This window comes from Zosterops lateralis, assembly GCF_965231275.1.
Source record: "Zosterops lateralis genome assembly, chromosome: 3".
Taxonomy (NCBI): domain Eukaryota; kingdom Metazoa; phylum Chordata; class Aves; order Passeriformes; family Zosteropidae; genus Zosterops; species Zosterops lateralis.
This window is the reverse complement of record NC_139764.1, coordinates 17,649,212-17,673,640: the sequence shown is the minus strand read 5'-3', so window position 1 is coordinate 17,673,640 and position 24,429 is coordinate 17,649,212. Positions and strand designations below refer to the sequence as shown.

At 39.9% G+C, this 24,429-nt stretch overlaps 1 protein-coding gene across 1 annotated transcript in view; it reads left to right on the top strand.

The window, feature by feature from the left end:
* Positions 1 to 24,429, top strand: part of PTPN14 (protein tyrosine phosphatase non-receptor type 14) — a 72,378-nt gene that overhangs the window by 7,018 nt on the left and 40,931 nt on the right. Inside the window, exon 3 of the mRNA XM_083858095.1 lies at positions 23,380 to 23,477. Coding sequence (XP_083714221.1) covers positions 23,380 to 23,477 — 98 coding nt within the window. The remainder of the gene's footprint in view (positions 1 to 23,379; positions 23,478 to 24,429) is intronic.

The window sequence follows — 24,429 nt, the reverse complement described above, 5'->3', positions numbered from 1 at the left end:
AGTTGCTCTGTTTCTAGCATTCAGTATTTGCTCAGGTTATTTCCTTTCCTGATGATTGCCCAGATGGGAAAAAAAGGGAGAAGTCACCACTCGATTATGTCTGCTTAGGAAGACATAAAGAAGAAAAAGAAGTAAAAAAAAAAAAAAAAAAAAAAAAAAAAAAAAAAAAAAAAGCCGTCTCACTGAATGGTTGTGTATGACCAACTGCAGGGAAAAAATGGGAGTAATTGTTATATGATTAAAAATCTGACATGAATTTTAAAAAGGACCATGGTGACCATGGTTTTTCTTCTGTAACTTTCCACTGATGAAAAAGAAGCCACATACAAAGGAACTCTATGTAAGAGTTTTAGCTTATTATTCTTAAGCCTACGTGTGCTTTAGTGAAAGTGAACTTTGGCATTTTTTTCCCCAGGTCTTGCTCATCCCACTCTTGATTTTCCCTTATGCTTCACAAAAACATTAAAACTGTTAAAGAGGGCATTAGTCCTTTAATTACGATCAGGGCGTACCTTTGCAAACAACTTCAGTGGGAATTACTCTTTTATTCAGAGCCCTGTGCTGCAGTTGTAACAATCCAACTGTTTTGGGGGGCTATTTTTGTAAACCACATCACTGTGTGGTTTTTGCACATCTGTGCTGCATTGAAATTTAATAATACAAAAAAGAGAGTGAGGAGAAAAAAGCCCACCTCACCTAAAAAGGGGTGGAATTGTTTTCTTTTTAACCAAAATAATCTTATTTATCTAGTCTGAGCTAAGTTGTATCAGCACAGCTAAAGGTAAAGCCTGCAATAAGTGGGTGAAGGCTTCAGATGGCAAAAGCTTTGCCACTGAAAAAAACCTGCTGTTGCTGAAAACTTGGAATTCATCACATGGTCATAGGAAAAAAATATATCTATATATAAAAATATATACATTAATATATATATAAATATATATATATAAATAGTGAAGAAAAAATGGCCTGAATTCCAGAAGGCATGCCAGATATCAAGCAATATTTTATATTGCGGATTGTGTATTTTAAAGGATCTTTATTTGACAGTGAACAGGAGAGCTGGTGTTGGTAGAATGTGAAAAAGTTGCATCTTGAAATGGCAGCTGTCAAGCCATCCCTTGACTACTGTGTGTGCTGAATTCTTGCCAAAGAGTGGGATAAAAGCATCGTAAAACTTCAGTTTCTCTGAGAACAGACCAAACACTGATGCTTGTCTGTATCTGTGTGTTCCTGCTTTGTACATGCTGGGAGAGGGAAGCCTCAGCACCTTTTCCTTCAGAATTATTTTAACATGCAGACGGAATGTCTGAAGTGTTGTGTTGCTCAATTTGTCAGCCCAATCCTGGCTGGCTGTGTGCAAGGAAGCATTGTAGCTACTTGGATGCTATAATCTCTTCAAGCTGCAGCCTGCAGTGCTGATTGCTCATTCATAGCTCACCTGCAGAGGTATATTTGCTCATTCTGCCCAGGTTGGTAATAACAAAGCATTTCAGTGACAATTGAACTTCACAGCACTCTCAATTGGAGTGGCTGCTGAATTGTTTTTCTTTCTGAAGTGATTGATAGCATAAGCTGCAGAGTCTTATGAGAGCCTTTTATGTTTCTTTAAAGGTGTGTAGCAAAGCCAGCAGTTTACTAGAGGGTTTCAGACATAGAATAGTCTGCTAATATTTGTTAGCTTGTTTCATGGAGTGGAATTGCTGCACTGTGGATGGTGTGATGGCGGCAAACCTTCAACTGTGCAATAGGTAGATTTGTGTTTCAGGCAACTATGGGGACCTGCAGGATTCTTCTGAAACAACTGGTAGAGAAAGGCTTAGTTTAAAATCTGATTAGACGCACCGATGGATTTGGGCTTATAGGGTTTTTTTTTGGCTCTTGGTAAACTGATTCAACATTTGTTTTCATTTTGATACTGGCTGCTTCTAGGATTAGACTTGATCATGACATGATTACATGTGATGGTGAGGTAGGCACTGGACTCACCCACTCAGTGCCTATGTATTTGACTTATATTTAGGTACAAATGACAAATCTGCCTGAAATGCAGAACTTGTGATGAGACACTTCATCCCCTTCTGGGAGGCTGCAGAACCACCACAAACAAACCCAACCCCAACACCAAAGGCCGAAGATGGAGAGGTGGTGACAGTACTTCCAGCAGTGAACCTGTCACCTTTGTAACCTTCTCTAAATGGAAACACCTCCAGCCCTGAGCTTACCTGGCTGTGTTTGGAGTTGGAGGTGAAACCCATCTCTCAGCAGCAAGCTTTTAGTTAATTGCAGACTCCAGGGTTGATTAATATTCCTTGAAGATGATGAAGTCTTCTGAGAATGCTTCAGCAAACACTGACATAATGTACAAGTATTCAAAAACTGGGGAGTTGGTTTCCTGAGCTGGTTTACTCTGCCTCTGATCTGTAGGATTATGGACTTGATAGCTGGTTTTGAGAAATTTGTCACCCAACTGAATATTCCTTCCTGTTTCCAGTGACTTCAACCTCCTGTGTCTGACATACTGTCATTGCAAAGAGGGAAATGATGCAAGTCTTTTAGGCTCTTAGTTGAGAGGAGCATTACTTAGGGTGTTGGTCACTGGCTCTGAGGTAGTGTTCCTTAATAATTTTATTTGAAAGATCATCTGAAAAATCTCTTCAAAACAACACATGAACCATTTTGTCTTTGGCTGTTGTTTGGTGGTTGGGACCAACAGGAAGAATCCTGATACCAACAGGACAGTATTTATAAGATTATAACTCCTTTACATCTTATCATTACTGCTGGAAGTATAAAATGCTAATTATGTCTCCAGGCCCCTGGATTTTAACTGCCTGCAGGTGTTGGTAGTGGTCAGGAGCTCTTCCTGGTTTCTCTGGTAACTCCTGTATTGACAAGCCAAGTGTGGAGGCAGAAGTGAGGGTGAGTAACACTGCTCTGAGCACTGCGTGTCCCAGTGCTGGACAGACTTGATGGAAACCTGTCCACATGTGATATGCTGGGAGTGGAATAGCAGTGCAGTGAGAAGTCAGTGCTGTCCCTCACAGGGTGCCACAGTGTGGGAAGGTCAGATGATTCACTGAAGTGAAATGCAAGCAGCAGTTGCAGAATGGTTGAGGTTGTAAGGTAGCTCTGGAGATTGTCTGCTCAGAGCAAGGTCAACTAGAGGAGATTGCTCTAGGACCATTTCCCATTGGGTATGGAATATATTAATGGAAGGAGAGATTCCACTCTTACTCTGAGAAATCTGTTCAGTCATCCTTGCAATAAAGAAGGGGGTTTATGTTTAGAAGGCATGACATGTATTTCAGTTTGTGCCCAAATGACCCCATAATTTCAAACTGTGGATTGATGCTGAGTGGGTGAATTGGGCTGGCCATGTAAATGGTTGTTTAGGACCTGTAGAGCTGCAGGCACCTATCATATAAACACAAGTACTGCCATGTCTTCATGTGGGATGCCTGTAGTTAATTTCTAAGAGGTGTTTCTAATAATATGACAGCCCGTGGTAAGGAAAATGAAAAGACAAGACCATCAGAAGAGTTTATTTAAGCTCTTTGAAGCCAACCTCTGAGACCTGCAAGAAAGGATAAGGTGAAGAGTACTCTGGGGAGCACATTAATTGTAGGTCAGATCTGACTCTGACTTGCTGTTCTTTCCTTCTTAGCTACAAAATTAACACTTGCTTAAAAATGAAAATATTAGTGTTTTGGGTTTGTTTTTTTTTGTTTTTTTTTTTTTTTCTCTTTGGATGAAGTTAATCACTGGGACAGGGAAAGAAGCACCTGCAGGACATTGTCAGTTTGTTCAATTCGTGGTTTTGAATGCAAATGCTGGGGCTGCTCAGGGTAGTCAAGTTTCCTGGCCTGTGATGAGTGCTTCTCAAGGATGTCCCAGGGAAACATACAGAAAGCAGGTACCAGTTGTAGAGTACTTTTTTTTTTTTTTTTTTTTTTTTTTTTTTTTTTTTTTTTTTTTTTTCTGGTAGTGGCCATGGCACAAATATTGTTGCTATGCCTTACTTTCAGTGCAATAGCAATGTACTCTTGGCATAAAGCCTTCTCTTAGGAAAGCTATTTCCTACCCTCTAGACCTCTTATTTTCCTACCTCTTCTACTCTGTTTCTTTTCTCTTGAATTGAGGCTCCCACCTGTATATATTCCCTGATCTTAATCCTGTCTCTTCCAAGATCACAGTGACTCCATCATCTCCCTGGCCACTGGTCATGGCATTCTACTGGTCCCCAATCCCACAGATATTTTCCATTTTCACAGATTAATTAGAACCCCATGATAATTCCTTTAAGTTGACAGTAGGAGTTTTCACCATGTCATTATTTCTACAATTTGAAAATTTCTAGAAGAATTTCTGATAAACAGAATTTAAAAACCAAAACAAACAAACAACAACAACAACAAAAATACCCTCTTCAAACTCAATAGCAGTTATAGCAGGAGTAATTTGGGTGGGAGTATGGGGATTGGCACATTTGCAAAAAGCATATTTCATGGAAGGCTACTTAGACAACCTCTTTTTAGTCATCCAGCTGTTCTCAGTGAGCAGCCATTGCAGATGGAGATGCTGTGCTTGCTTTTGGCATATTTAAAGCACCTGGGATCTGCATACTGTCTGATATAAAGCAGTCTTTGTGATGCCCTGTAGAGTAGATATTTGCATAGATTAGACATATAAATCTGCCTTTTATTTTCTGCTAACTCCTCAGAGAAGAGGCATCCTTTCAAGCATTTATTTAAAAAAAAGAAAAGTCTTTGTACAGTGTCTAAAGTAAACAAGCTTTCTTTCACTGTGCTCTTGTTCCAAAAACAGAGAACCCACACACTCTTGTGGCTTTCTGAAAATGTGGGTGCAATGCTGCTTTCTGCACAATTATTAAACAATCCAGGGCCTTTTTCCTTTCTCCCCTTCCCACAGTTCTAAGGGAAAACTGAAGTCACATTTTGCTCCCCACAGTATCTCTTTCTTAGCGTGTGACACTGCTGTGCCTCCTGTGAAGGAATAAAGGTGTGCTTTGGTCTGGTTTTCTTTTTTCTTTCCTGGAAGAAGTTTTCAGTATCTTGCTAGGTGCTCTGTACTCAGCAGTATCCAGTGGCTTTTCTGCTATTGCAGACTGGGATATAATCCTGGGAAGTGAGAGCAGTTCCTAGTATGGGTGTCCCCATGGAGCTGGGTCCCCCTGGTGCTCTGCATGGTGGGTCTGGCATGCACAACTCTGTAGGGGGGGACGTGTTCCAGCATCTGCCGTGTGCTGCACTGGGCTTCTGCCCCAAGTTCAGCTGTCAGCTCTGCATTTCCCCAGAAGAACATGCTGTGCAGCTTTCCTGTGAAAGGAAACAGTGTTTGGAATGGGATGGCTGCACCTGCAAAGTGTGGGAATGAATGTGCTCGCAGGTGGAAAATTAGAGCCTGTGGCTCCCAGGCTTCTTTTCTGGACAGTCTGTGAAAATTCAGCCTCAAACTTACCTTCTTTTAACTAAGGGAATATTTCTTTTCCCTGATATTTTGCTGCCATAACCTTTTCTTCACCATTCTTGTAGCTGTTTTTTTGTTTATCTTTTAAGGAAATATTTCTTCATCACTGTTCCCAGCCTTTCCCTTTCTTTGTTTTTTCTACAAGTGTTAGGTGAAGATCTTTTAAGCAGAAGTTCTTCTAAAGCATAAAGAGGTACAGACTCTTAGGACTATATGATTTTTTTAAATTACGTGAGAATAAAGTAGAGGGGAAAAACTAGTGTTCGGGTGTTTCATATTTACAGGGAAAAAGGTTTTTGCAAATCTGTTTTAACAAATACTGGATTTTTTGCCTTCCCCTCAAAAAAGTCCTTGTTAGATGCCTTGCCTACTTGAGCTTATCTTTGCTTTTAGTCTGCTGTGCTTTTCTTTTTTTTTTTTTTTTTACTTTAAAGCTAAAGTTTCACATCCTCCTGTGTAGCTAGCTTTTAATACAAGTCCAGTCAGCTGCAGATTTCTACCAGCCACTGCTGTCTTTTCTGCTAGTCAGTGCTCCTTACACTGTGCTTTTAATTTCTGTGTTAAGGCTGGATATCACATATCCTCCTGTGCTAGCCTGGTTTTGTGGCAAGCTCAGTGAAGTGGAACTCTTTTGGCTGTTAAGGATGTAACATTTACATGTGACAAGTACATGAAGCTGCTTTGCTTTTCATGGTTGGTCACACCTGCAGCTTGTGGCTGCAGAAGTCTCTGTGTGTACTTTTGAGCTCATGGTAGTTGGTTTGGCTTCATTGTCCAAAATAATTATTTTGAATATCACACTGTGCTGGAAAAAACAGCACGATGTGTACAATCAGATTTGTTCCAGACATCCTGGACTGTGCTTGCCTGAAGCAAGGACTGTGACCGATTATGTGACCGTGCTTGTTACTACAGCACAGATACACCTAGAGGATTTTTTTTAATGCCAATGGTTCTGAAAAATGTACTGACACTAAACAAATTTTCTATGAAATTACAGAAGAATAGCATGCAGGATGGGAGAAGAGAGATGCATGTTTTAGTTGAGTGGGTGGGTAAATGAGAGAGAACTGAGTGATACATGGCAAATGGGAAGGTGGGGTGTTTAAAACAAAAAAAATCTAGAGTTTGGTCTCTTACACTTGGATATTTAAGTCAGAATTTAACTCTTCAGTGCTACTGGCATGTAACAGAGTGGAAAAAAGTTTAGTTTTCAGGCAGCAGAAGTCTCACTGCCTGGTCCGAATTTGTCTCCTCCTAGGAGCCTTTGTCAGTTTGTGTTTACGGTGTACTCACCAGCACATGTTTTAGGAGCATGCCTGCTGTCTTGGAAAGATCTTATCTGGAGGCAGGCTATGTAGTTTCCAGAAAAATGATTGCACTAATTGCCTGCTTTTCTGGGAAATATCATGGCTGCAGTGCTCGTGCTGATCAGCTCTACTCACAGCACACAGGAAAGGCCCTGACACACAGCCCTCCCTCTTGGCACCAGACACAGCTGTGTGGCTTGCCCAGCTGGAAAGATGATGCACCTCCTCTTCACTAAGGAGCAACAGTGTTCTCTCCAACATAAATATGGTACTAATGGTCAGAAGAGTACTGTGCTTTTAACTATTTCCAGTTAAAAAGTTTGTCCGTTCCCTTTATTTCTTAAATTGAGTTGGACCCTTGCATAGCATAAAGCTGTGTAACTTCTTTCTTATTCTAGAATATTTCCAACTTTATAATTATATATATTATATATATATATATATATATAATATTTCTATTTTATGGAGAGCTTTGGGTCAATGGATTGTTAAATGATTAATTAATTAAATGTTAAATGATTCACACGATTTAAAACTATTGCTGCTATACATGGAAGCTGTATCAAGTGTATCAAGTGAACAGAAAAGAACAGGGTGTTGTGTAAGGATGACAGACCTTAGAAATGGAAAGTAATTTAATCCCATGAATCCTATCAAAACTTTTGTTCTCAGCTAAATGATTTGGGTAGTCAAATTACTGGCTAAGTTTTTACTGAGAAATGGTGTGAAACAGCAGGGAAAGGGCATGAGGTGCCAACTGCCCCATATGTGGTGGTACTGTTTCTTTCCTGTTTAATTAGAAGAACTAACAGAGGGTGCTGTAGGTATGTGCTAAGTATTGAAACACAGCAAAAGAAGAGCTGAGAAAGTACTAATATAAGTGTCTTATTTATGAGAGTGTTTGTGGGATATCATGGTGAGATCTCCCAGAGGAAGCAGTAGGAACTCTGGAGCTGAAATTTTGTAAATTGACATGAGACAAATAAATTTCTGCTGGAACAGATTTCCCGTGGTTTTAGATGGCTGTTGACAGCCTGCATGACCATACAGGCCCCAGTCCTGCTCAGGGTCCTCAAGTTCATCACTTTACAACTGGAACTGCACTACATCTCCCAAAGCTGGAAAAAAGGCAAGCTCTGGGATTCTTTGCTAACTGGAGCCAGGGAGTCCTGAGTCCTGAGGGATCCCAGCCCTCTTCTGTTGGACAAGATTGTGGGTGGGTCATTAAGTAACATGGAAATGTTGGCCTTTTATTTTTTCCCCCCTTTTTTTTTCCTTTTCTTTTCCCTTCCTTCTAGCTGCAGGAATTTGGGCTCATGTTGTCCAAGCATGGGAGCAGCTCTGGAACTGCATGCAAGCAGGATGAGTCCTAAGAGCCCTGGGTGGCCACCCAGGCTTAGACAGTCTGGGATATTTGTGTTTTGGTGCTCCTTTGATGGCTTTATTGTTTTGTTTTAATTATTAGATTTTTTAATAGTAGTGGCTACTGCAGCATACAGCACACACATTAGGCTTGTACCTGCCTTGTTGTGAACACCCTGATACTTAATTAACTTTCATGTTGTATTTAGAGGGCAGCAACAACAAATAAAGTGCAGCATTTGTCTGGGTCTTGTTGTGTCCATATTATTGCAGCGTATGTGTTGTTTCGCTTTTCAGTAATATTTTCCAGTTGGTTCTTTTTTGGTTGTGTATTTTAGTGGATGTTTAAACTTTGACTTAAAAGTAAGAACTCCTTCAAGGCAGACCTAAGATTCAACATTAATTCCCTGTTTATAAAATATTTGCTGAGGAGGGCAAACCCTTCTCCCAGCTGACTTTCTTCAGTGAATGGGAAGCTTGTTCTCTGTGTGTTGGTTATTGAAAGCTGAGCTCTTTGTGCCAGATATTTTAAGAAACTGTTGACACTTAGATCTAATCTATTACATTATACTGTGCTTTTAGACCAGAAAGTGAATGTGTTTTCATGTGTGTGGTTGGGCAGTACATATGTAGCAACTCTAAAAAGTAGTGTTGCATAACTATAAATACAGTGTAGGATACTTTCAGCCTACATTCTGGCTTTACTGTGTTTTGAAGGCAGTGGCTGTGATGGTTAGAAATGTTGCAACAGGAATATCTTGGCATTGGGCAGATTCACATTTATATCTGATCGTAAGGAAATAATACTAATTTTATGCTCTGGGGCTTAGTCACGTGGGCTAACATATTGCTTTCCTCATGGGAACTGTTTCTACATTCAATTTTAGTAGAACAAATACTTTTGAAGTTATCAATGCTTTTTTTATTGGGCCCTTTTAAATGGAAGCAAAGATTACATTCTGAGGTTCTGTTCTTCTTGTATAGTAATGATATATCATTTACACAAGGTGAGGGAGCTTCCTCTCTGGTCTTAGATAGTCCAGGTTGAATTCTTCCATGCAGTGGAGGTAGTGGAGGCAATTGCACTTGGGAAAAAATACTTTGAATCTCCTTTTCTTGTTCACCTGGGCATGTGTGCTGTTGGAGACACTGGCAGAGCCTGTATGTTGGATAAGCAATGTGGATGGCTTTTGCCATGAATGACTGCCATAAGTGATTCAGATTTTTAAAAAAACAATTCTGCAGCTGGGTACAATGTAGCAATTTTATTGTCCATGCTTGTTATTTTTAGTATGTTAGGGTTTTCCCTAAAATTTGAAGATCTTGGAATGAGGTAATGATATGAATTTCAGTCTGAGATTTTTTTACACATTCAGAACAAAACTCAGACTGGATTAGTAAAGAGCAAGTAAAGAAGGGCATGAAAGGTATGATTCCAAATATTTATAGCTCTCAAAAATCAGAAGGAAAAAGAATACCTAGCATTACCAAACAAAGAAATATCATTCTTCAATAGTAGTATGGCTTTGAGGGGGTTTGATGTGAGGCCTGTGAAACTTCAATGACAACAGTACATTAATCATGTATCCTTTTCCAAAGTGTATAAGGAACCAGATGGATAGAAAATGTGGATATGTGCAGCAGGACGGAAGGGGATTCACTGAATCTCAAAATCTCTCAAATTGGACCCATAACAATCACTGAGCCCAACCCTCTGCTCCTGGCAGGACTGCCTAAAACTAAATCATAGGATTTAAAGCATCATTCAGATGCTCCTTGAACACCATCAGGCTGGTACTGTAGTCACTTCCCTGCAGAGCTTGTTCTAGTGACTGACCACCCTGTAGGTGAAGAATCTTTTCCTCATATCTAATTTGGACTTGGAATCAAAGGAGAATCATAGAATTCTAGTAGTTTGGGTTAGAAGTGACCTCTAGAGATCATATTTAGTCCAACCCACCTTCAATGAGTAGGGACAAGGTGAGGGTGCCCAGAGCTCCATCCAACATGATCTAAAATGTTTCCAGGGATTGGACAGCCATCATCTCTCTGAGCAACCTCCTCCAGGGCTTCACCACTCTCACTGTAAATAATTTCTTCATTATGTCTAGACTAAACCTACCCTTCTTTACTGTAAAAACATTGCCTCTTGTCTTATCCTAACAGACCCTGCTTTGTCCCTGTTTTACAATCCCACTGCATGTACTTCCCCTAAGGCATCTTCATCCCATTTCCTCATGTCCTATTCCTCATCACCAGAGGAAGTGACTGTTTATGATTAGGACACAGCTGCAAATGACTGTGTTAAAAATGTGTCTTGATTACATAGACTGCCAGGATTGAACCTTAATTCTGGAAAGAAGAGCTGAGGGTCTTTGAGACTGAACCTAGTACTTGAGACATTTTATAATATTAAAGAGAAGGAAATACATTAAGCATTTTGAAACTTGCTTTGAAGGTCTAACCAGCTTCTGTTGCAGGAAAAGAAGTTCTTCTGCCTTTCTGCATGGAAACAAAAATAATTTGAACGGCCTGTGTGTTTATTTTGTGATATCGACAGTAGAAATGGTGCTGAGGCTAGAAATCTGGGCTTCTGCTTTCATCAGTGAAGAGCTTGCTTTGTGTATGGACATGTGTTTGGATGAGTCACACTGACTGCTTTTTGTTTCTCAGCCTCTGAGGAAGCTGTCCTCACTGCTGCTTGGTGATAAGCACTTGTGTTAGGTGGATAACTCTGATAACCTGGAGTTATCTTCTATTTAAATCCAGTTTTTCTTGCTCCTTGGCTTTCTCCTGTTAGATTTCCCAGTGCCACACAGACGTGTGGTTGCATATCTGTGGCTGTACTGCTAGCAGTACCCATTCCCTGTGTGTGTGCATTTATGGAAAATCTGTTGAAGGTCTACTTGTATGATCTGAACATGTCCCTTTTTCTTTTTTTGTGTTAGTAGCCAGTTATCTTAAATAGTGCTGAAAGGGGATTTTAGATCTTGCTGTAACTAGTAGTAGAACCTCATGAAAACTGTGACTTAACCTACTTTTTGGAATGGAGAATTGTGTCCTGCTGTCTTTGAACTGCAATATCTTAAGTCAAGAGGATGAGTGTATGGATAGTAATCCTCCAGCTGATGTGTTGAAAGTTGTATTCAACAAAATGGCCTTTCTAGATCTACTTACACTTGTAAACTCTACAGGAAACCTTCACCTAGGTATTTACTCTTGAGGACTGTGTCAGGCCTAAGACAGGATGCAAAGATACAAAATGCAGACAAAGAACGGACTTTGTTTCATAATAGTTTTATTTTAAAATAGAAATATTATTCTGTAGGCTGGAAATTCAAATCTGATGTTTCCTGGCTGGTGGGAGCATGCTGCCATCACCATGATGGACAGGGAGTTCCCATCCACAAATTGAGAGGTTTCTGTAGAATCAGTCAAAAAGTCCCTGCTGCTGGAATGATTCTCAATAGAATCAGTTATGATAGATTTTGCTCCCTGAAGCTTCTTAGTGCATTGTTGTCTCTTGAAACCTGACAGATGCCACTAAAAGCAAAGAGAGGGATTTAGAAAAAAAAGGAATTTTTCAGTGTTTTGGTTTAAAGGAAAAAGGATTTTAAAAAGCGGAAAAAGAGAGCACACTTGTCATCCCTATCTGCTTGAGTCACAGAAGTGCCCATCAGCATTTTTGCATCTCTTCTAATGAAGATGAAAAGGATTATTCTTCCTCTAGATAAGCAATTGAGCTGCTCACTGCCTCTGTCATTTAGACTGCTGCAAGCTGGCTGCCCCTTTTTTCTCCTCCAGGTGTAGCAGCAGCATGTGTCACTGCAGAGGGAGGTTTCCCACTTCCTAAGGAGTGCTGTGCACAGGGTGGTTGTTCTAGTGCACCTCACACACCAGCATGAGCTTTGGACTTGTCTCCCAGGGTAGTTTAAGGTCCTGGTTTGGACAGATGACTGCATTACCTAGGCTGGGGTTCATACTCTCCTGTTTGTCTTCCCATATGATGCAGTAAGAGGGACTTAGCAGTTTCTCCTCAGGGAAGTGCAGACTGCTAGGGGATGTACTCCTTAAACTCTTCATGGCGCACGCTGATCCTGCCTCAGTCATGTTGCTACTCCTGATGAAGCCCGAAAGAGTGAAGGTTGCTTTAGACTTCCTGTGTAATCAGTGAGAAGAAATGGGCATTTCCACAGCATGATTCAGGGTTCCTCTGTTGTGCATCACTTTCTGCAGGTGATTCATTCTCTCTTTCCTACTGTGTGTTTTGAAAAGGGAACTGTGGGTCATTGGTCTTCTAAATAGAAGTCCCAGATAGATGTCCAAAATTTTTCTACGGCATCAGGAAGAGGGTCAAGCCATTAGCAGCAGCAGCATGTGAGCAAACAGATTTTGACTGATATTTCTATTAGCTTTTTAAATCTTCAGAATGCAATAGGTAGTGGAAATCTTGGTTATGGTAGCACTGCCAGTCTTCAATTAAATTTATTTAATGTTGAAGTTTGTACTACAGGCTGGAGCAAACTTTCCCTTCTCTTATAGCTGAGACACAGATCATGAAAACTTAGTTCTAAACTTACCTTTTTCAGTGACCTGAATACCTTTAATTTTTTTTGCCTTGCTGGCAGAGTATAACACTAAAGGATCTGCAATTGGATGTCAGTACAACCCTGAAGTCTCCAAATGTGTTTAAAAGAAGCATTTGTGTGGAGGCCTTTATGCAGCTGAGAATCTCAACAAGAATTTGGCAGAAATCTCAGTGTCGGAAGATGGCAGATTCCTGTGCAGTGAGATGTTTACTGGTTCACTGTTTTATCTTTGGCAGCTGCTTTTGCACTTGATATCTTCAGCTGTTTTCGAAGCTTTTACAAAGAATAATTATTCATTTCATGAAATGGATCTATTTTACCCACCCAACAGGGCACTGATTCACATATTTCCCTGGCAACATCCCGTCGTTATCAGAGCTGTGTTCACTTTTGCAGGGTTGCATTCATTGGGATGTTACAACTTCCTGGGCTGTGGTTTTGTTGCATGGTTTACTGAGGTGTGGGGTGACTGTTTTCAATTATTCCTTTGGAAACACTGGGGTCACTGGGGTCTCTGGGAGATGGAGGCAACCTGAGTTTTTCTGTTTCCTGCTGGCAGCGATGCTAATGTAGGTGTTCCAACAGTCTTTTCACAGGAATATAAGGTGTTGTACTGACGACCTATAGATAGGCAGCAACTTCATTGTGTCACATTTCAAGCAGTGTTTTCTTATTGCCAGGACAGGTTACTGTAAAAGGCAGTAGCCAATGGACTGGATTTTAACTCCTGGCCAGGTAAAATTCCACTAAATCAATGGAGCTTTCTCAGACATTGATTATGTGAAGTTGGGATAGTACACGAAGGTTTCACTGACAGGGTTTTGTAAATGAGCTCTATAAATTCATGAACAAGGTTTCACTGCAAGCTCACCAGAACTTTTTGTTTTGTTTTGTTTTGTTTTCATAAGTTCAGGCTAAGGAGACATTCTTCTGTAAGTTTGAACGTGTTCACTTGCTCTTTGAATAAAGTAACACCTGAGCACACTTGCATGCTGCTCTGCACCCACAAAGCAATTATTTTATGATGTGCTTCTGGATGCTTACATATGCATGCCAGTTGTTCACTGGTATATGTGCTCACTCAGTTCAGCTTTTGCATCAGTGCACAGCAGAACACACTACAGTTAGCCTGAAAAACATGGTGGACTTGAGTAATTTCAGAGTTTATAGCTGTATGAAAGGAGAATATTTAAAATATATATTGAAAAATGAAATGGGGGCTATGAGGTGCATACATTATATTTTGTTATTATGACTGACACAATGAGGGGAAGAGAATGGAGCAATGAGAACTCTTCATGTTTGTTTTGGGTCCAAAGAATAGTTATATCTGTACTTAAGAGCCATTAAAAAAAGGGGGAAAAAAAGGTTATCTATTTATTTTCAGTATTGCATAGTACGAGCTTGAGTATACATTTGTTCTAGTTAACTCACCACATTTTTTTAGCATGATATTCCAACCTGCTTGGCCATTAACCTGGCTGGCTACCAGGAGAATTTTCAAACTGTTGACTCATATTGCTTCCATATGTAGCTTAAACCACCTTTTCCCACAGTTGATACAGCTTGAAGGTTAGCTGCCTTGTTTTTCAGGGCAGGGAGCAGCATATTTTGAACTGAGTCAACACATATGAATACAGGAAGTAAATATAAGCTATTATTAACTTTTTGGGGTCTAATCTCATTTTTGCTGAAATCTAATTCCAATTCAGGAAAGACTAACTGGGGTTTTTTGTGCTCCTCTTTCCTGGGATGTTAAGCAGTCATCAGCATACATAACCATGGCTTATCTTTGCACTTTTGCATCTTTGTGAGGATGGATCTTTACAGCTGCCATTTCAGGGGATATTTTTTGTTTATTTTATTCCATCTGAAGCTCTGGGGGCATGAGTTGCTCTCTGTGTGTGGGCCCTGCTGTTGTGAGGATGTGACTAACCAAGTGGGCAGTGACACACAGGCTGCATGCCAGGGCACCTTAGTGAGCACCTGTAGATGGGGTCTATATGTGGTTGTAGCTCCTGTTCTTGGTTGGAGCCCATGTTGTGTGTCAGGCACTAAAGGACAGGTGCTGGCTGGGTTTATTATCCAAAATCCTGCATCAGGGCAGTAGCTGCCTCTGGGACACACAGTTCAGGGCAAGGAGAAAGAGCCCTGGGACCCTATATGGGAATGCAGAAGACTGTGTTTGGAGGAAGGTGAAGGTGGAGGCAGCAGTTGTGGGAGATATTGTGGGTTTGCACTCAAAAAACCCCAACCATGTTGTGAAAAGCAATATGTGACATTGCTGTAATTCACCTACCAGACTCAGTCCTACCTTTTTTTTCTTTTTGTGATCAAAATAGAACTTGAAGCTGAAAAGGAAAAATAGTTTCCTCAGCTGTAACCTCTGGATCTCTGTAGCCAAATGCAAGTGTTCTGCTCAGTTCAGGAGATATGAGCGCATAGCTGAGCATGTTTCAAGCCTAGGCTGAACAATAGACTGAACAACAGCACTTTTAGCATGTGTTTAAAACCCAAACCAAATGGATACATGGCTTTTTTCAAAGGTGTGGATAATAAACTCTTTGCTCCCGAAGTTTTTATTCCAGGATTTCTGTATAATATTTATGCTTGCATTGAACATTGTTTTTTCAGTTAGAAATGCTAAAATACAGATTTTTTTTTTTTTTGCATTATATGATTTTGTTTTGCTTTACTTTTGCAATCCTACTCCAGCTTTATAAAGATGAATTCTATGGTGGTGTCACAAGGGTTTGCTGGACTCCATTTGACTCCAATTTGCAAAGACCAAATGTAGCCTTTTCTAAGTGAAAGGGTTCAAAAGACAAGAGAATATGGCTTCCCCCGTTTGTTTTTTTTTTTTACTCTAAAAGGCATGTTGAAGTTTTGTGCTGTATAATTCTTTAGGTATTTGGATTACCTCTGATAAAATTATAGGTGGTAGTAAGGGAGTTTATTGTGCTTATAAATTGTAGTGGGGCTCCCTGTAATTTGTTATAATTAATTCAATAGTTCAAGAGCAGAAAATCAAGATCAGGTTGTGGCATGCCTTCCTTTCTTGCAAAAGCATGCCATTACTGGCCTTTTTATTTAAAGTTTCACTTTGTGCTTGTGGCTTTATTTGAACTTGGAGTATGCAAAATGCTTAATACACTCTTAAAAAAACCCATACAAGTACAGAGGATGGACCTGTTGTGGTTGGGGGGGTTCTGTTTAAATATAGAGAAATTGGTGGATACTGTGGAGCTGCAGCTGGTGGCCAAGCCTTGCGTCGAAGGAGTGCGTGTTTTGGAAGGCTTGTGTCATGTCTGCAGGCTGCAGCAGGGCCTGGGTGCATGTCTGTGCTTGTGGCCCATCAGAAACGGCAGGAAAAGAAAACCACTGGCAGAGCACTTCTTTCCTCTGCAAGCTCCCTCTTTTGCTGCCAGTGAGAATGTCGAGTGTGACGCTCTTGTCTCCCGGCTCATTGCTGAGGGCTTCGCTGGCCATCCTTGGACTCTGGGCAGCAAAGAGCCACAGCACCTGGAGATCAGGCTACACTGGGAGCATGTACTGCTTATATGGGAGAGGTTATAGAGTCTGTGTTACTTTCCTAAACAGTCAATGTCCATCTGTAATACAAACACACTTTTCTTCAAGTGCTCTATTTTTCTGAAGAAATTTGGCATTATTGACTAATTCATGCCAGAATAAAAACTTGATTGCTCTTAAAATACTTTGCATTTACTTCTGAAATCATGTGCCAGCTGTGTAAAGAACTGGAGCAGGTGGAGATCTGGAATTTTAATTGTCTTTTGGGGAATGCACACAAATGAGCAACCTTTCCGTAGTCAACTGTTGAAATGGAGGTGGTAAACAACAACTAAGCGGTGCCCAATTCTCATCATGCTGTCTTTCGCTGTGCAAAGGTTTTCCTATTCTAGTATCCTTAGCCAGGAGCTGACTGTGGAGCTGGCCCTTAACCTTTGGAAGGCATTGGCCTTTGATAGGAACCTCACTGGTCAGCTGTGGTAGCTGGCCTTTCACTGTGTGCCTCACTGCAGCTCACCAAGCAACCCAGGCATCCAGGCTCTGCATCATTTGTCCTTATCTCACAACCTGCACATCAAAATAAATGGAAAGTGACCATCACTGTGAAGTTAGTCTGTTGTAGCCAAATCCCCTCTTTTCCCCTTCGATTTGTTGATTTTAAAGAGAGAGATTGAGTGGTCTGGAAGTAGGTGATAGGAACTGTGTTTTGGACTGTTCTCCTTTTTTTCAGTCAAATGTGGGAATCTGATGTTATCCCAGCATTGTTCTATCTCATTAGGAAGGGCAATGACACAAATCTTTCCATGTATTTATTTTGTTTTTAGTGTCAGTCGTGTTTTCCGTCCAGCTGCCGGAGGAAACCAGGATGTAGGCAGTTGGATGCTGCTTTTGGACAGAGTCATTTCTCAGTTACCTGAAGCTAGCTTTGACCTACCCTCTAAGGTTGTTATGATCAAAGAGCTCTTACCCTGGAAGACGTTATGACTGTGTTTTTACTGTTGGCATTGACAGTTTGAGCTTCTGAAGGAAATTCCTCCTGCATGTGTGACAAAGGCTTTTTCGTCTCCTTCGCTCTTTTTTCTGGCAAGTCTACTGATCTTCCTGAAGGTCTGTGACAGGGTGTGGTAGACTCATTCTCAATAATACCCTTCCAAAAATATTACCCTTCTATTAGTGGAAACACTGTCATTGCTTTTTATATTCTAACGTAAATCCCATATAAATGGCTGTTGTCTAGTACTGTGAAACACCAGACTTTGCTGGGAGAGAAGTTGATGAAATTCCAAAGGAGTGAACTAGAGATGTTCTGTTTATCAACACCATCTAAGTTTTTTAAGTGGCAAAGACGAGGCATTAGCTCTGTGTTACTGACAATGACATCATGGATCTATGTATCTCTCTTTTTTTTTTTTTTTTAAGTTCCTTTAGATTAAGATGTGCTGATTGAATCCTTGCCTCCAAAATGTGTTTCAGCATGTTCAGGCTCAGAAATCATAACACCATCTTTGCCAATATACTGATGTTGCATTTGAAAAGACCAGTCTTGTCTGCCTGTCTACCTTCCTTACCATATAAAATCCAGTCCAAGTTTGCAAGTCAGATTTGTTGCAGTATATAGAGTGATCCACATAAAATAAGCAGCATCCAGTAAGTAGTACTGGATTGAGACTTGGGAACAAAACCTAGATCTCCCAGATCTGCTTTGGATTCCTGCCCAGCTTCACCAACCTCAGGTATTCATGATCATTAATACATTAAAGCATGTTTTTCTCAGAAAAGCTACCAGTGAGAGTTAAGTAGTAATACAATTGTCTTAAATATGTAATAAATAAATAGAAATCACTTTTCAGTCAGTATCAGTGAGTTCCTTTGGTTGCCCTGAATAGCCAAGTCATTGGCTCTTCTACCTCAAAGGCTGAGAAAATATGTTCTCAAAATAAAATATGGGCTTCTATTTCAAATGTAGCATGTAGGTATCTATGTAACCCTGTTGCTAAATTGTATAAAAGCCAAAATTATGGCAGGTTTTAAGGTGTCAGGTGAACAATAGACACATCAATATCAAAGCTGGTGCTTAAAATAATTTTAGTAAATGATAAAAGACCTCTTTTCTGGAGCAACCTCTTCCCCTGTGGGCACATTATTGCATAAATGTACATTGCAGCGTCTCTCCTCAGAAATACATTACCATACTGAGATAATCTCAAATGAGCTGAGTCAACTCGGACTGTTGTTGTGACTCAATGAGACTTTTATTGTGTTCCTAATTTTAGAAGATCATATTATACTCTAATTGCAATTTTTTTTTGAAGTTGGAAGAGTGCTGAAGTTCTTGAGCTGAACCACTGGTGGACCAGTCTGTTTCTCCTTTGAGTCTTAAAGGTTTCTTCTTTTGGAGGTCTGAAATGGTAAAGCCGTTCTCTTTTCCTCCAGAGAAGTTAAATTACATAGCTATGAAGTTATCCAATAGATAGGCTTGGTGCCAAAATGGTACCTAATGAGTTATAAAAAAGTTAGTCATGCCAGTAATTGCATCATTAGAAATGATTGTAAAGGAGTTGTACCTCTTAGGTAACTCATACATGTTTTTTAGTGCTTTGTTTATTTTCAGATACACTAAAGGTAAATATTTATTGGTACTGAAACTGTGATGTATTTATACTGCTGGCTTGAAATTCCTAAATAAAACAAACTGATTAAAACAAAACCAAAAAATCCCAAACTTTTTTTTTTTTTTTTTTTTTTTGCATGGTATTCTAACCTGCTTGGCCATTAACCTGGTTGGCTACCAGGAGAATTTTCAAACCCTTCCTGATGTACAGAGAAGGAAAGTAAAACCAGGGAAAAAATAACAGAAATCCAGACAGGTCACATTGCAGTATTCAAAGAGTATTAGACCTTATTAACTCAATACTGTCACCTTTTTGTATAAAATATACATTTAGATTGTAAATCCCTGGGACAGAAAGAATTTTCTGTTCTGTTCCTTTACATTTCCTCGCAGAGTTTGATTCTGTTTGATTACTAAGGCTAGTGGATCTGATAATACTGAGTACTTATTCAGATAAGAAAGGATTTGCCTTGTGTTTCTTCGTGGAAGTCACTAGTAAGAAAATCCTGAAGATCCTGTGCAATTACTCTGCAAATCTAACCATATTCTTACTTTTGTGCACCATCCTTTAATTTCTCTACAAAAACCTCACTTCTTGTGTTGGTCAGGCTAAGTTTTGTGTGGCTTGTGATATCTGAAACATTGGTTGCTGAAGGGAATGGAAATCAGTGAAATTGAGTTCTTTTCTGTGTGTATCAGATAGCAACAGGGATTTTAGATCAGATAAGCAGTGGTGATGGAAGGGTGCAATGAATTCAGTGACACTATACAAACACCCACACTCTTTTTTGAAGTGACAGGAGAACAAATGTGAACCATGGTCTTAGGGGAGGTCTGTGCAGAATTGTTTGAGCAAATGGAATTTCCCTACATTTATGCAGCTGTAGCAGAGTTTGAATCTGGGTGTTGCAATTAAATTTTAAAATAGTACCCTTATCTTCTGCTTACTAATACTATTGGGTTTTGGTGGACTTTTTTTTCCTTTTATAGTATGGATTGTCAAAATACAGATGTTTGTTCTGAAGTTGAGATGATGTGTCATAATCATCAAGTTGCAGTTTCTTTACTCTATAAAAATGTGTTTTTTGATGCAGTACATACAAATATACTTCCAATGTTTTGTGTGTTGGCTAAATAGAGTTGTGGGAAATGATATCCTTATAATGATGGCTTTGTTCAGACTTGTTGTCCACTCCCATTCCCCTTGGAATTAGCTACAGGCTGGCAAACTGCAGTAGCCTTTATTATATTAAATACACAATGGCTCTGGTCATAATGTTTAACCCAAAGTGAGCAATGAAGATGAGAGATTTCAGCACTAGGCTGACTGCTGTGGTGGTGTCTTTGCTGCCCTGCTCTCCTCTGGTATGCCTGAATGCCTTTGTGATTAAAGCTTTGTAAATCTTAATTTTGAATTTTTTGTCTTTTATTTTTTGGAGGTGCAGATTGCAAACTTCTCTTTCATTCACTTTCCATATGCTTTCCCAACTAAACCACTTAATAGAAGGCTTATGAAATGCATGTTTTTATCTGCTGTCCTGGAACAGCTTTCCTCAGTGAATCTATAGCAAAACATTTTTTGAATGTTTGATTTCCCTCAAATTACAGATCTACTTTTGCAATCCAAGCAAACAAGGAGCAGTCCCAGTTAGCATAGTGGTATAATAACAGCATTTAATTTAATTTCAGATGGAGGAGCCTCAGATCCCTGACAGAATGTGGGCCAGTTGCTCCTCTCCGTTGGCTGGGCAGGGAGCCTGACCACAGTTTTGCAGCATGGCTGAGCCATGAATCTGTGGCTGCTGGAGTTACTAGAGCCTTCTAGCGGAGCTTCCTCCAGGGCATCCTCCTCCTCTGCCTTGAGACTGGAATTGGCCACCCCAGTCCATGCCTGGGGACAAAGGTCCCAGTTCATGCTTTATTTGGACACCATGAAAAGACAATTAGGGGACTCTTTAGGTGGATGTCACTTGTCACTGTCAGTTCAGGGGTAAAGGGGAAGTGCCAGCCACAGGTTTCTGCCTCAATCTTCTTCAGATTATCTTGGTGATTCCACTGAAACAGGTGCCAGAGCCACAGTGGGTGATTACATTTCAGTAAGTTTGCCTGTGGGAAGAGACAGCTTTTTCCATGAGATTTTTTCCTGACAGATACACTAATTAATGTCAGAGCACTAATTATGTGTATCCTTTAAACTCTTACTGCATGTCAATCTACAATATATAATAAATATAAATATAAATTATTATAATAAATAATAAACTCACTAGATCTTTAAGGTCCTTTCCAACCCAACCCATTCTATGATTCCATAATGTTATAAAATGTTCCTAATAAGATTTTTAAATGTGACCCCCTCCTGACGATCAAGTGAAACATCTGTAAATAGACATCTTTCCCAGATTGTGGGTGCTGTCTGCTTTTTGTGAATGTGTAACTGTGTGAGTGTGTGTGTAACTGACTGTGAGTTTGTAACAGTGTGTGTGAGTCTGTGTGCTCTTTATTTGCCCTAAAATTCCTGGGATCTTACCTGGTTTTGTTTTTTTTTTTTTTTAATTTTGCCAGCTATAGTTCAAAGACAGTGTTGGGGGGAAATCGTGGAGACAGCTCTTGAGGATTCCACATTGTCCAAGGCAGACGTTAAGCAATATTTTCTTCCTTGCTTATACTGTATTCTGATAGCAAGTCAAATGGTAACTCAAACCCCACACAATGATTTTTTGAAAACTTAGCTCATAATATTTGATACTTCAGTAACTGCATTGCCATTGTATTTTGTTGATGCTTACCTAAGTAATTCTTCCTGTGATTTGTCTGTAGTTGTGTGGGTACTGTGGTTGAAATCATGGCTCCACTACAGCTGGTTACATTCTTGACTTTTGTATAGCTAGGATGTCACTATAAGATTTGACATTGTTTTTTTGTCTCATGTAGCCTCTGAACACTGTGTTTGTTTTAACGATAGTTTTATTTTTATGGCAGATGTGGATTTTACTCTCCTTGTTAGACTAGAATATGTAACTCGTGTATACGTAGCATGGACCCAAATAGCTGCTTTTGGGATTACAAGTCTTAAAGACCAAATTCATCAAACACTTTCTCACCTGCATAGTTGATAAAGCAGCTTATGCTCAAGCTTCTATGAAAGTATGCATGTTTTCAGTGTTAGGATTTGCTCACTGCAAAGGATTGGAAAGAAGCTGATTTGTCTCTTGGACCAAGCAAGTGTGAAACCTGGGGCTGAGGCACAGGGCTCAGGCTGAGAAGCTGTATGCTTTTCAGCCTGGCTCTCTCAATCAAATTTCAAAATCCCCTCAAGTTTTAATCTTCATTAATTGTTGTGTGAGAGCCAAATCTCAGCATTTTAAATGAGATTATATTTTTCTTATACCTCAACACAAACAGTAACATTTGCAAGCATAGTTAAGGCAGCACAGTTTTGTGTACTGTGGGTGATGTTGCAGTGGTTCTTCCTTCTGCTGGGACTGGGAAGGTGACTTACACTCTAAAACAAGGCCAGAACAGCTTTTTTGTCAAGAGGTTCAAAGGTAAGGTCAGATGTGGTGTGCTGGTTTTAGCTAGGCACAGTTAGGGGTTTGCTGCCCACAGACTTTGACTGCTCTTCACTGTCTGCCTTGCAGAGCTTGCAGTCTCTGGGACTGGCTGGTGTGCTTGTGTACTAATTCTATCCTAGTTTATCTCAAGCAATTATTGCTTAAATCCATGGCATTTTAAGTGGATGCCCTCCACTTTCAGTTTCAGAGGGCAAGCAGGCATGCAGCTGAAGGGCGCAGTAACCTCTGAACCTGTTTCTGCTGCAGCCAGGTTGTTGTGTCTGCTCACAGCCTGCAAAAGCCCATTTGTTGGGTTTTGAGGTTCTTAATTTGGATCATCCAGGTGTACTCAGGGATTGGGAGCATGAGGCTGAGTGCACACAGCCTCATGGTTTGTGTGTCTTAGTCATCCTTACACATGAAAAATGCCAATTAAAAAACCTTTCATAAGGGCCATAGCTTAAGGTAAATCAGCAGACATAAGTGCATAGCTAAAATTCTGTTTTTTCAATCAAAATGGTGACAATGGAGCAAAACAATAGAAGCAATATGGAAAAGCCCCTTTTTGCATTGGGGATTGCACAGTCTTCAGTAACCTCTATAAAATTTGCAAAAGAGGTAGTCTTTGCAGATGCCTTTCTTCTATGTGGTCTGAGGAGTGCAGACTAGAACATTTGTTTTCCCTTTTATCTCTCTGGAGGCACTGCACAGGTAGGGATCATATTGATTTGTTGTGGTAATGTGGAGCTTCTGAAGCCGGGTACTGACCTGCTGTTCAACAGACTGACCTGTTTGGGGTAATTTTTTCCTTCCTTCCTTTCCACAATATTTTTTTCTTTCCTGTAGGAAATGTGGAAGCATATAGATATTATAATTTGTGCTTATTTGTGCTCTTTTTTTTTTTTTTTTTTTTTTTTTTTTTTTTTTTTTTTTAGATATCAGTATTACCTGCAGGTAAAAAAGGATGTTCTTGATGGGCGATTGATATCCTCATTTGAGCAGGGGATTCGACTGGCTGGTCTGGCAGTGCAAGGTAGGATGGCATGACCCCACAGTATTCCTTTGTCCAGGAATGGCTCTTTTGGTTTGTCCTCTCTCTTGGCTGAGCATTGAGGCCTTGTGTGACTCCTGCTCACAGCAGCTGAGTTTCCAGTTGATTCCAAAGTGCATGGGTGGACTGCTGTGGATGAAACACTCAGCCTCAGGCAGGGAATGAGGGACGACAGTGCTCAACTTTCTTATTTCTAAAATTCATGCAAGTGAATCTCAACAAAACTCCAGTTCTTCCAGCCCTGACCACGGAGTACTTTGCAATAATGAATTTGCTTCACGTTCTCTGGTTTGAAATGCAAATTACATCAAAGAGCATGGCAGCAGCTTTAATTTTGCCTTTAATTAAAAACTCATTTTGCTGTATAGTGCTGTGTGAAGTATGAAAGAGCACATGACCATAATTGTTCTGTGAGTTATAAGTTAATAGTAAACTACTTCTTACAATATGGTTTTTATTCTGAGACTCCTAAGGACATCAATAAAAGTAGGATCATATAATGTGTATGTGCAGAGGAAGAAGCCCTGTATTTGGATAAAGTAGGTTTCAGTCTATCCACAACTGATTATGAGAACTTGAGGCAGAGTTTCAGCAATGATGTTCTCTGCATGCTCTCTGATGAGTGGGAAGGGGGAAGTAGATACATAAATAGCAAACATGAGGATCTGATTCTTGGCAATTAAAGGTTCCATGGAGAGAAATGCTTATATGGTCTTTCTTTAGAGCAGTAGAAATGCTGGGTTTGTATCTTATATCTTTGTTAAAAATTAAAGGGAAAATGTTTCTTGTCAAATCTTGAAATGTTTGTCTAATAAAGGGAAATATATGTATAAGATTCCATAATGAATCTTTTAATTTAGGTAAATGAAGATTTTCCAGTGTGTAAGTTAGGTCTGAATAGATACTGAATATGTTTCACTCTGTTTTTGGAGCT